Source organism: Salarias fasciatus, chromosome 10 (assembly GCF_902148845.1).
Source record: "Salarias fasciatus chromosome 10, fSalaFa1.1, whole genome shotgun sequence".
NCBI classification, from domain to species: Eukaryota; Metazoa; Chordata; class Actinopteri; order Blenniiformes; family Blenniidae; genus Salarias; species Salarias fasciatus.
The window spans coordinates 12,406,900-12,418,389 of record NC_043754.1 but is presented as its reverse complement, the minus strand read 5'-3'; the positions used below and the strand labels follow the sequence as shown (position 1 = coordinate 12,418,389).

General features: G+C 47.0%; 2 protein-coding genes across 2 annotated transcripts; one reads left to right on the top strand and one right to left on the bottom strand.

Moving 5' to 3' along the window:
- The first annotated feature begins 909 nt into the window (after positions 1-909).
- Positions 910-4,858, top strand: LOC115395415 (ras and Rab interactor 1-like). The gene is made up of 6 exons (XM_030100951.1): positions 910-1,057; positions 1,527-1,727; positions 1,835-1,955; positions 2,781-2,853; positions 2,957-3,048; positions 3,561-4,858. The coding sequence occupies exons 1-6, from the start codon at positions 1,007-1,009 to the stop codon at positions 4,766-4,768; spliced, it is 1,746 nt and encodes a 581-aa protein (XP_029956811.1). The 5' UTR covers positions 910-1,006; the 3' UTR covers positions 4,769-4,858.
- A 155-nt stretch (positions 4,859-5,013) lies between these two features.
- On the bottom strand, positions 5,014-11,055 carry dpp3 (dipeptidyl-peptidase 3). Its single transcript, XM_030100948.1, has 19 exons — positions 10,992-11,055; positions 9,644-9,807; positions 9,414-9,558; positions 9,236-9,325; positions 8,970-9,107; positions 8,706-8,780; positions 8,438-8,528; positions 8,176-8,306; positions 7,896-8,026; positions 7,530-7,588; positions 7,201-7,395; positions 7,003-7,115; positions 6,822-6,914; positions 6,656-6,718; positions 6,441-6,565; positions 6,146-6,266; positions 5,882-6,061; positions 5,573-5,735; positions 5,014-5,421 (listed from the first exon to the last, which is right to left on the bottom strand). The coding sequence occupies exons 2-19, from the start codon at positions 9,766-9,768 to the stop codon at positions 5,279-5,281; spliced, it is 2,181 nt and encodes a 726-aa protein (XP_029956808.1). The 5' UTR covers positions 9,769-9,807; positions 10,992-11,055; the 3' UTR covers positions 5,014-5,278.
- Positions 11,056-11,490: the final 435 nt, after the last annotated feature.

Genomic DNA, 11,490 nt, shown 5'->3' with positions numbered 1-11,490 from the left:
CTGGTGTATTTGGAACGTCACTTCCGGCTCCGCTTTCAGAACGTACTGCTTCCGTGTGCCGCCAATGGGGGCGCTGTTTCACCACAGTTTCACCAAGAAGACGTGAAACGATGAAATGTTCCTGCAGTGGGGGAGCGTTGTTTGGATTCCTCACTGGGTCGCTATATTCGAAACTTCACATTCTTTTCATTGTAATGGTACAGTGTAAAAGTTGCAGGCGGATGAGAAAAAACTGTCTTGAATACAAAAAGTAGTTGCACCACTATTGTTTTAGATTTCTCAACTATTCTGCTGTTTTTCTCCATTAAAAAAAACAGCTCACCTACCTACCCACCTCTGTCCATGGCTGAGGTGAATGCATTTATCTGTGAGAATTGTGTCATGATAACAATCAACAATGTACACAACAAGACTTGGTTCTCATAGTGCATAGTGCCATCCATTTACATCAAGTGGATTTATGTCTGCTTGTTGCTGTCTCTTTCTACCCTATCCTGTCCTCTCTTTTAATCCCTGAACCCCAAATGAAACAGCAGAAAGTCTCCACCTCTGAGTGTGATTCTGCAGGTGTCTTACTGTTATAAGAGAGATTTTTCTCACCACCATTTCCAATGCTTGGTCATGTGAAAATGTTGGCTTTTTCTATGTAAAATGAGCCTTGAAATAACTGTTATATTTATATATAATTTATGATGTTTTCTCTGGGTAGTCTAGCTCTCCTCCACAGTCTAGACACATCTGCTTGAGGTTAACTTTACTCTATAATATAACACCCATTGATCTGTATAGAACTCAATGTCTTTACTCTGCAGGACCCTGAAGGGCACGTGACGTCAGACGCCCTGCGTGATGACGTCGGCTTCCAGGTGAGATGAGGTGGGCGGAGCCGCGAGTCGAGGCTCGCACGTCATGACAGGCCGCAGGTCGGAGGAGTGCGCTAAGTTATCGAGGTAAAGTTGCTGTAAAAGAGTCGGGAGAATGTCTTCACAGAGTGAAGCCGGAGGGGATGGAGAATAGGGAAGGCCCGGAGGCAAACGGGCAGGGACACACGGAGCAGGTAAGTCACTAAGAGAGATGTTTAGATGGCAGAAGTGGTGCGGCTGTGGAGCAGGAAGACAGCCTGCAGCACAGTTTCAGGAGGAGCTGTGCAGGTTTTAGTAGGAATGCTCTGTACAGATCCAGACGTATAGACTATTTGGTGTGTTCAGATAAACTGTTGGTCAGGCTTTCAGTGTCATGATTCCTTTTCATTTGTGGCGATTGTCTATTTAAACGTGTTTATAATTTAAAAGGTCTGTTTCCTGAAGTTTGCCATTTCATTGAAGCTCTATCTGAGCTGCTGCACTTAACCAAGTCTGGACTTGCTGTCTGAATCCAGGCAGATTTACTGTGCAGGTGTGCGTCTCCCTGTGTGTGCTGGAGTCTGCACCACGGCACACTAAATAACCGTGGCATTATGTTGCTGCATGAGATGTCCAATTATTAACCACCACATTTGCTTTTGTTTGTGTGTTGTGGGTGTTCAGATGGCACAGCAAGAGCCCCTGTATGATTTCCCCGAGCCTAGCCAGGCATCCCAGCGTAAGATTCTGCCTCATCAGAGGGGACAGGGCTCCCTCAGAAGCATCAGCGTCCTGGACCGCCTCCTGCTCACTGTTCCCGTCTGGCTCCAGCTGTCCATCAACCCTGCCACAGCACTGCACATACTGCGGAGAGAGCCTCCTGGGGTCCGGCATACAAACATGTTCACCATCCATCGTTTTTCATCAGACTGCACGTCATCCCTGTTCACACACTCTGCTGCTCTCTTGCCTTTATTCCTCTTGTCCTGCAGACATTCATCATCCGGAAGTCTCGCACATCCCAGAGGAATGTGCTGTGTGTCCGATTGGCCGACGACAGCGTGCCTTCCTTTGTCCAGCAGTTTGGCATCAAGGAGGAACAGTCCAGTAAAAGTAAGAGCAGAATGCTTATAAACATTGATCAGTCTGAACATGATGGGCGACCATGCTTGGTTACTTCTGCTTTGTTTTTGCAAATACAAACAGCAGGACAGTGGTATCCAGGGGAATTTAGCCAATCCAGTGAGACATTTGTTCTATTTTGAGAATTTCTAAGCTGGACATCGTGAAAATGCTTTGATCTCAGTCAGTTTAATGCTTTATCGTGTATAAATGGCATGCATGGATGGTTTTCCTAAACTTTTTGAAGTTCTGAAAATATCATCAGATGACATTCGGCTGCTTGGTATTTCAATGAATGGATTAAATGCGGGACTTTCTTGTTATAGTCCCATTGGCATACGCTCGCATTACCACACATAGTCGACATATGGAAGCTAGTATTGAACTGTAGTTTAATAATAAAAAAAAAAAAGTGGACAGAGTTTTGCACATCGTGTTACTTTTGCTTATATGTATACTTCATAATGTAAAATTGAGCTTAATTCTTGGAATTAAATTAAATGAGCACAGTTCTGGGGAGAAAAAACACCACCTACTTTCAGGTGTCATTTAAACTCCTTTGAAATTAAGTGAATTCTGAGTCATTTTGACTGTAGCTATAATTCATGGTGGATTTAAAATAAATCTGAATACATGGATCAGCTCACTCTAACTGCCTCAGAGTTCATACCTGAAAACGCCCAGCTTTTACATGAAAAGAAATGCAACTCGGGGTGTGTTTAATGTTACTGATTCACGTTAATCCAGAAGAGGAATTAAGATGATGACTCTTTGCTTTGCTCAATCAAATTCATCTCTTTTGGAATTCCTTCCCAGCTTTGTGCCTGGAGACTTCAGCCATCAGCTTCCCAGATCTCCCAAGACTGATTGCTTTTTACTGTGTCAGCAGGTAAAAGTAGCATCTTCTTTTAAAGCTGATTTCTGTTTTCATCCTTCAGTACCTACTGATCTGAAAGGACTAATGTTCATTTTATGAATTGCGTATTTGTCAGGGATGTGTTGCCGTTTCCTCTGGAGCTTCCTGAAGCCATTGGAAGAGCAACGTCACACAAAGAGCTGGAGTCCATCTCACATTTGGGAATAGGTTTGTGAATGATTTAATCGTAGCTTCTTAATAACCTCCGACCCTTCGGTTAACTGACGCAGAGGGAAACATGTAGGTGTTTTCCTGCTTTACTCAGCCACCCAACTTATGAAGTAACAATTGAAGTGTGTGAAGAGCAGAGGGTTTATTTCAGCAGGGTGGAGTCTGTCTCGTGGTTAGAGGGAGAGACAGAAGGACTTCATCAAGCTTATATCAACAGGAGGTCTGTGATTTGTGCTACGATGTTATGTTCCTCACAGTCAAAGAGAATGAAGAGGAATAACTTATTTAAAAGAAGAAGTCTCCATGAAAGTGGAAAAACCTTCACTGAGCAAAGAAAGAGGTTTATACCATCTTTCTGCCGTTTACATTATCACTCATTTCTGGACCCAAAAAATCTTTAATCTCATTGAAAAGGGTCACTGTTGATCACAGGTATCAGCACCTCCAGTTGCCTTTGTTAGCAAAAAAGAATTTAACAGGTAACTTGTGTTTTGGTTTCATTTTTCTAGAATTCTGGAATTCCCATCTAAATGTGCGCGGGCCTCGTGAACCTCCAAAACCCCAGACAGACAAGGAGAAGAAGAATAATTTGGACGCTGTGCCTTTGGCCTCCCCAGCTCCCGTTTCCCAGCCGGTCCCTGTGCCCACTTCTAACCCGGCTTCAACGCTCGACTCCGACAAGCTGCTCAGCGCTGCGCCCGAACCGGAGGCGGCCGCCAAGCAGCCCGGTCCTGGGAATACTTTGTTCCAGGAGTTCTGTCCGATCACGACGCGCAGCCCCCAGGAGCTGGACTGTGGCGCCGGGCTGGGCGCGCTCTGCTTCATCAACCCTCTCTTCCTGCAGTCCCAGAATGCTTTGTCCCGGCAGCGCATCTTGAAACGCAGCCTCAAGATTCGGATTTCTACGGAGACGTCGAGTCTGCTCTCCCCACCTCTCGCCGCCCCTCCGCCTCCTCCTCTGGTACCAAAAGCTAAGAGGAAATGTAAAGCCCAGAAAGAGAACGCTGAACTCTATGAGGAGGTTCAGCCGACGCCAATCGCGCCCGGTGAGACGCAGGAGCCGGTCCAGTCCCAGACCGAACCCGGCCAGAGTCCAGCTGAAGGGGCTGCAGCTCAGCTTCCAGCAGGAACGGAGCTTTTTCCCAGTGACTGTGACTACATGACGCCCCCTCCGGCAGTCAACGTCTCCCACTCGCCCTCTCTCTCTCCGTACATGTCCCCAGCTGCCTCTCCCATGCCGCCCCTCCTCTGTCCCAAGGCGTCTCCATCCCGCTCTCCTCGCGAATCCCCCAGCGTGTCCCCCTCCCTGTCCCCGTACCAGTCCCCGTCTCTGCCTCACAGGGCTCCTCCCTTCTCCCTCTCTCCCTATCACTCGCCCAATCTGTCCCCCTCCGGTTCCCCCCGGCAGTCCCCCTCTCCTTCCCCCGTCCTGCCGCCGTCTCTCCCTCCCTTCACCGCCGCAGCCTCGTCTCAGCCGAGCGAGCAGGCCGACTCCACGTACGCCACTCCCACCAGCCTGGATCAGAGGAGAGCAGGTGTGGACGAAAAGGAAGAAATAAAGGATGTGCACGGAGGTGGATGCGAGGAGCAGGAAGACGGTTTGGCGTTGCAGATGAGTGCTGCGTCTTTAAATGACTCTGAGAGCCGCAGTCCTGAAGCAGCAGCACAGTTCTCCTCGGTTATGGACAATAATACGAGCCTCGAGCAAACAAACTGATTCATGTCATTAAAAAAAATTCTTTCTATTGTGTAGATTGATCAAATTTCCCTTGTAGTTTTAGGTTTTCCTGAAACGCCAATAAAAGAATTTCTCATCACACTAACCCTGGCAGTAATATGAAGTCCTGTCTCCGCTAAGCTGTCATGGCAGGTAACTCACTGCTACTTAGATGTTTTACAAAGGAAACCACTTCAAGTTCTCACTACTGCTCATTCAAAAAACAAAACGCATCAACAAGAATGACTGTGGTATAAAAAAAAAACCTGTTTATTTGTAATTTCGTTTGATCCAATAATCATAGACGAGACCTGGAACTCAGCAGCCATCCATGAAAGACTATGAGAGGACAAATATGGCTTGATTTAAAGTATAAAACTTCACTTGAATCACATCAGAGGAGCTGTCTCAAAGCGTTAATTTGTAATCTGTTCCCTTACAAAGTCCCAAAGACAAGGGGGGGGAAAAAAAAAAGTGATTGCGTTGTTTTGATGCTTGAAGGATCGTTCATCAACACCAGCAGGGAGCGTCTCTTTTGTTCAGCTCCAAGAGGTCGGCCTCCAGCTGCTCCGCGTCGTCCGGGAAACGCTCGGTGAAGGAGCGGATCAAACCGGCCGCGCTGCCCTCGTATTCCACCAGCTCCACGGAGTCGCCTGGGAAAACACACGGAATGGTGAGCAACGTTCAAACGCCTGCAGGCGGCTGCTGGCTGAAGTGAAAAGGAAATTAAATTACAGAGATCACGTGACTTCACAGTTTGGTGATGTAAGGGAAGCAGCGCGGGCGTCAACTTGTGCTCCTTACCGTTGACTCTGGTGTTGGCCTGAACAAACATCTTGCGGGCCTCCTTCCTCAGAAGCACCGTCTCGCGCAGGCGCAGGAAGTTGTGAGCGCCGCTGTCGCTGACGGTGGAGTAACCCTCGTAGAGCGCTCGGCCTCCTTCCACATCCGCTGTGGACTTAAAAACCTGCGGGATCGGACAACGACGCGGCTGAAATCTGTGCTGCGGCGACGCTGAAGAACTGACAGATGTGGCAGGTTACCGACATCTGGTTTGTTCTGGATAATCTTCAATCCATTCTTGAATCCAAGCAGCAGGTATATAAGACATACCTGCAGTTTACAGAGGAACCTCTGGATGGCGTTCTTTCCCACGGTGTGGATCTTGCTGCGGTCCAGTGTGATTCGTGCGTCCGGCTTGCCATCCTGTCCGGTCACCTCCTCCAGGCCCACGAGCCCCTCTCCGGCCTCCAGCAGAACCCGCAGGATGACGAATCGAGCCTGCATGTGAGCCTGGAGAAAAACCCCACACACATCCACGAGCTTGTGATGCGATGCACGCGATTTATCTGAGCGCATGTGGAGAACATCCATTACCTGTCTCCAGCTCTTGCTCTCCGGTGTGTAAAACTCCAGGCCCAGCAGTCCGGCTCTGACCATGCTGAGCCAGTTAATGTACACCACTTCCTCCGCCTCCTGACCCTCGTGGCCAAAAATACTGAGAGCAAAACAGAAAGGTTGGAGTTAATACTAACTCCATCACACCGGAAGAGAAATTTAAATGTTTTCAATACAATCGTCGATTGTAGAATCTGAAAATGTGAGCTGCAGTAACGTTGAACCTGCCAACGTTCACACATAACAGTGACATTAAAACAGCAAGGTGGCGGACCTGAGCACTTCCTTCTTGAGACACAGGTAAAGTCCGACACATTCGGCTCGACATTCTTCGTAGGATGAGGCGATCGTGGAGAATTTACTGTCCCAAGTCTCACTGCCCCGATACCAACTGGACACCTGAGGAAAACAAACGCGACTCCAGACATTCAGTTCCCTCGTATGTAGTGACTGAAATCAGCAGGAATGAGGTTCAACAAACCAACTCACAGGCTCTTTGGTCTCTGGGTTGATCACTTTTGTCTGGTCAAAGTTGAACTTGCCCGAATCATCCTACACATGAAAATTATATAAATCAACAACACTGAACACCCATACCTCACTGAAACAGTGTATACAATTACAGTCAAAGGGCTGGAATGTGGCCAGCTGTCACCTGCACAAACAGTTTGCCGCTTCCATGGCCGAGCAGCTCATGAAGTCCGACCTGCACCTCGAACGACGGGCCCTTCCACTTGATGAACAGATCCTGAGGGTGAAAGAACAAACGGGCTAAAGGAGAATGCCTCTCCAGCGGGGAGGGGGGACGCCAGCGGGTGTGTAGGAGTGTACGTTACCTTGTCTTCCTCTTTCAGGAAAGTGAGTTTTTCTTTTTGGGTAGCGTAGGCCACGGCGAGAACGTTACCCAGTGAGACATTTTTGAACCCTTCTGACTGTCTGATATCATCATCTGTAAAAAAAAAAAAAAAAAACATGTTGGCAAACCCAAAACACAGAACATTCCCTGTGAAGCCGCGTGTTGTGGCTGTACGTACAGTTGGGGATGTTGATGCCAGCAGGGATTCCGCTGCCGGCGAAGGTGAGGACGTCCAGCGAGGTGAAGTCGGGCTTCAGGAATGTGTCTTTCTCAAACTCCCGGGGCCACGGCAGCTCGGGGAGCAGCACTTCTGCCGAACTCACCAGCTTCGCGAAGCGCTCGCTCATCGCCTTGTTCACAACCGCAACGAAACCTGGACAGACATGCAAACCATAACGTAAGAGAAGGAAATGATCTGAAATAAACAATACGGTCTAAACTTTAGTTGTTTTATACAATGAACTCCAGTTATTAATGCTTTAAGTGGTTTCTACTCACTGCCCTTACCTTCAAACTCTCCTCTGGAACCAAATGGGTCTCTGTAGCTCTCGATGAATCCTATATAGCTAAAAAGAAGGCAAGAAAGAGGAGGAAGTGAAGGAGTAATGAGCAGACGGAGAGGTTTCAGAGGTTAATTAAAGAGAATAGTAAGCTCCTCAGCCGTCAGTGCAAAGGTCAGAGAATCCCTTACAAGGAAGTGAAGGACTGAGAATTAGCAGTTGCTGAGACCTAAAATGGGAATTCATCACTTTTTATGGTGCACTAAAAATGTGTATTAGAGCCTCCGTGTCCTGTCGGTTCATGTTACTTGGGGAATGAGGCGTCTTTGGCGTGGACAGCGGCCATCTTCATGTGCGGCGCTGCAGGTCTCACCTCTCCACGATTGGCCCCTTGTCCTTGATCCAGTACCGTGAGCCTTCTTTATGGGCGTCGATGGAGCCCAGGGTGAAGCTACGTCTGTACTCCTCCAGCATCTTCCTCTGGTTCTCATTGGCAGCGTAGGCCTGTCACAGATGAGAAACAAGCAGTCATACGGAAAATAAACCTGATGTAGGAATGCAAATGATATTTTAGAAAGTAAAACCTCACATTGACAAATGTGAAGCGTGTTAAAAGATAATCTAGTATTTTGTGCTGCGCTCCTCCGCCTCACCTGTGCTTCCTGGAGATAGTAGCTGACTTTCTCCATGACAGGGCCGTAGTCTCCCCTCTTCACGGTGAACTCTTTGTCTTCGAAGCGGAAGCTGCCACAGCAGGACTCGCATTCCCCGTCCACGGCACAATCTGCGGGGCAGCAATGCGTCGTCTTGAGGTCAACGGTTAACAGGAACAAATCACTCCACTTCCATTTGTCAGCGATCGTGAAGCATTGCGGAAGAAAAGCGAGAACGCCTGCGACACGTCGCCGCTCTGACCTTTCTGCACAGCCGAAGCCAAGCGCACTTCGTAGCAGGCTTTCCCTCCATTGTCCCTCTTAAACAGGCGGGTGTTATAAGCAGACAGTTTCTGCAGGAGACAACACAGGCAGCAATCAGCTGACACTGGCTCGAAAAATCACAAATTCAAGAACAGAGGTGAAAGATTAATACACATATAGCAAGGAAGTGGTCATGATACTAAATATATAGAACGAGATAAACTCAAAACAATGGAAAAATGTATCTCATGTCGCATTCTGCTTACTTTGGAGTCAAGGAACTTCTGAGCCAGCTCAGCATCCTCCAGACAGCAGTTTCCAGAGAAATAGGTGGTAATTCCCTGAGAAAACAACAGAAAATACCTTATGAGCCATGCATCTTGAGTGCCCTGACAGTTTTCAGCAAACTTTCTGAAAGGTGTGTAAGATCACACAACAGATGTGTCAAATCAGTGGCTTTTTTTATGAAATAGAAGTTGTATTTGGTCAAAGCTGGCCTGAAATCTGCATCAGATAAAGCCAAATCTTACCTTGTCACCGAGTCCGAGCTGTTTCTGTTTGTCCTCCAACGAGTAGAGCGGACCTGAGCAGCTGTTCCACAGAGCCTCCATCTCAGCAGGCTGATCCTGAAACGCCTGGCTGGCCTTCACCAGAGCTTGCAGCTTTTCCTGGATAAACACACCACAGATACAGAAAATGCAGCGTGTCACTGCAGCAGTCACCTTCAGAACCGACTCTGTCTGAAATAGATCATTCATATCTGTGTCTGTGTTCCAGTCCTCACAGGATTACTTACCTTAGGTAGGTTTGGGATAAACTTTGTGTCTCCAAAAGACTTGTAGTTTCCCATGTTTGCATAAAGACCAGCTGCATACACCAAGAAGGCCTAAACAATCACACATAGGACAAAATAAGGCATAATGACCACTTCTGCAAATGGCTGCAATCAGACAAGACGAAGCCGACATGTGCACCTGGTACTCCGCAGAGCTCAGTCCAGCTGCTGTGGCGGCCTGCTCCAGCTGTGCAGGCGTCTGCTTCCTGAAGATCCTCTGCAGCATCACAAAGATGTTTGCGGACTCGGGGGACGTCTGCAGCAGCACGGCCAGACCGCCATACCTAAGAAAGTTAAATCAACGATATATTCTTCGAAACAGACGCAGAATTTGGTTGAACTTGCTACAAACCGGGTTGTGTTACATACCAAGCGGCGCGTGACAGGTAATGGGCGTACAGCTTCTCCTGAGGTGAAAGCAAACGAAATGCCTCACCACAGTCGAGTGCAGAGATGCCGATGTCATTTGGGAGGTAGTACTGGGAGTCCACCATTTTGGGTCTGAGATTTAACACTGGCAATGAGGTACTGGGCTAAAAGAAAAAGCAGAGGAGAGGGAGAAAAATTACAAGAGATGAAGCAGATTAAAAAAAAAACAACCCACACACGCACACAATTCAAAGCATCAAAGAAAGATGAAACTACAAGTCAGAGTGAACATTGGCAGAATCTTATAAACCGTGGGCTCTATGAAGTATTTGCACACCTGCCTGCTTCAGGCAGGATAAGCGGACGGCTTGAATACTGTCAATACACACAATTACATGTCTTACTGAAAAGGCAATAGTTGCTAGGATTACAAAAATGTCTTCCTGATATCTAAATTATTTTATATTATACAATCAGTCTTGTAAGTTTTGCGTTTCCTTTTAAATTCTTCAGATAAGAAATCAGTCAATTTGGCCCAGACTGTTTTAACAAAATGACCCACTTTTCACAATTCTACTCACAATGTCATCTCAGATATCAAGGTATAACACAGACATGATCATTACATTCATCAATCAGAGAATCCAAGCTAGCTAGTGGTGGCACCAAGAGAGTGAGGGTTAACCTTGGTGTGACTTGCTGTAAATGAGTAACTAATCCAAAGTTTACTAGGACTGGGGGGGTGGATGGTTGAAATTAGAGATATAGAGGGAAATCAGTCCACAGTCCTACAATAATCCTCTGAGAGAGGCTGTTTATTATTTTAGAGGGATTTTCTTTAGGGATTGAGAAGCACTCAAAAAGAGGTGGGCATCGCATTTTGAGACGTGATCATTTAAAAAGTTCGTCCTGCCAAACAAAGCAATAAAAAATAGTTCAAATGTCAGTGACTCGGAGGCTGAATGTTGATTGTGGCTCAGATTCAAGTCCAGCCAAGTCCATTTGTTTTACTTTCCTTTACAGGAGGAATCACAACTCGTGCGCGAGAGCAGACGTGCTCTGTGCACCTGTTAAATCAGATCTCCTCTTACAGCAGGACTACATACATTCAGTCCAGACGGGAAGGATAACGGTGGATTTAATTCAGAAGCTCCAGCTAACTGGGCACCGCTAGCTCCTTTTAGCGTACATGCTACCACAGCTACTGAGTGAACGGACCGCCGCAACTTCTGTACGCGCCACATTCTGGCAGGAAAACTCTTCAAGAAACTCGGTTGTGCCACGGTCTCTTTACTATCACACAACCTTAGCGAGTGAAAGTAGAGGATGAACTCAACAATGCCATTACCTTGATTTCGTGCGTAGCTCCGGCGAACGTCAAACTGCAGTCTCACGCTGTCCACTTCCTATATTCATTCAGAGTTACGCCCGCCTCTTGACCAATCACATTTCGACTAGCTGTGATTGACGCTAACTTCGACCAATAAGAAAGTAGAATTGCCACGAGTTTGAAGGACAGCTCAATTTTAGATTAGGTGCAAATAGGCCTGTGACCAACAGCTCAAAAGTGCTTTAGTTTTTGAGATACCCCTCCCGGAGGTAGAACCAAACACAACATAGTTTTTCCTCATCTCTAAGGCCCCCCACACATGAAATGGATTCTTGTATAAAAATATTTTAATGCAAAAGTGGTAAAATTGATCTATATTGTTATACACCCACAGACAAAAAATGAAGTCTGTTCGTCTGGAGATTGAAGCATATAACCCCATGTAGATTCACTATGGAAGCACCAGAAGGTCTATAACTTGGCACAGTGAAAGCCAGGATATCCCTACACATTCCAG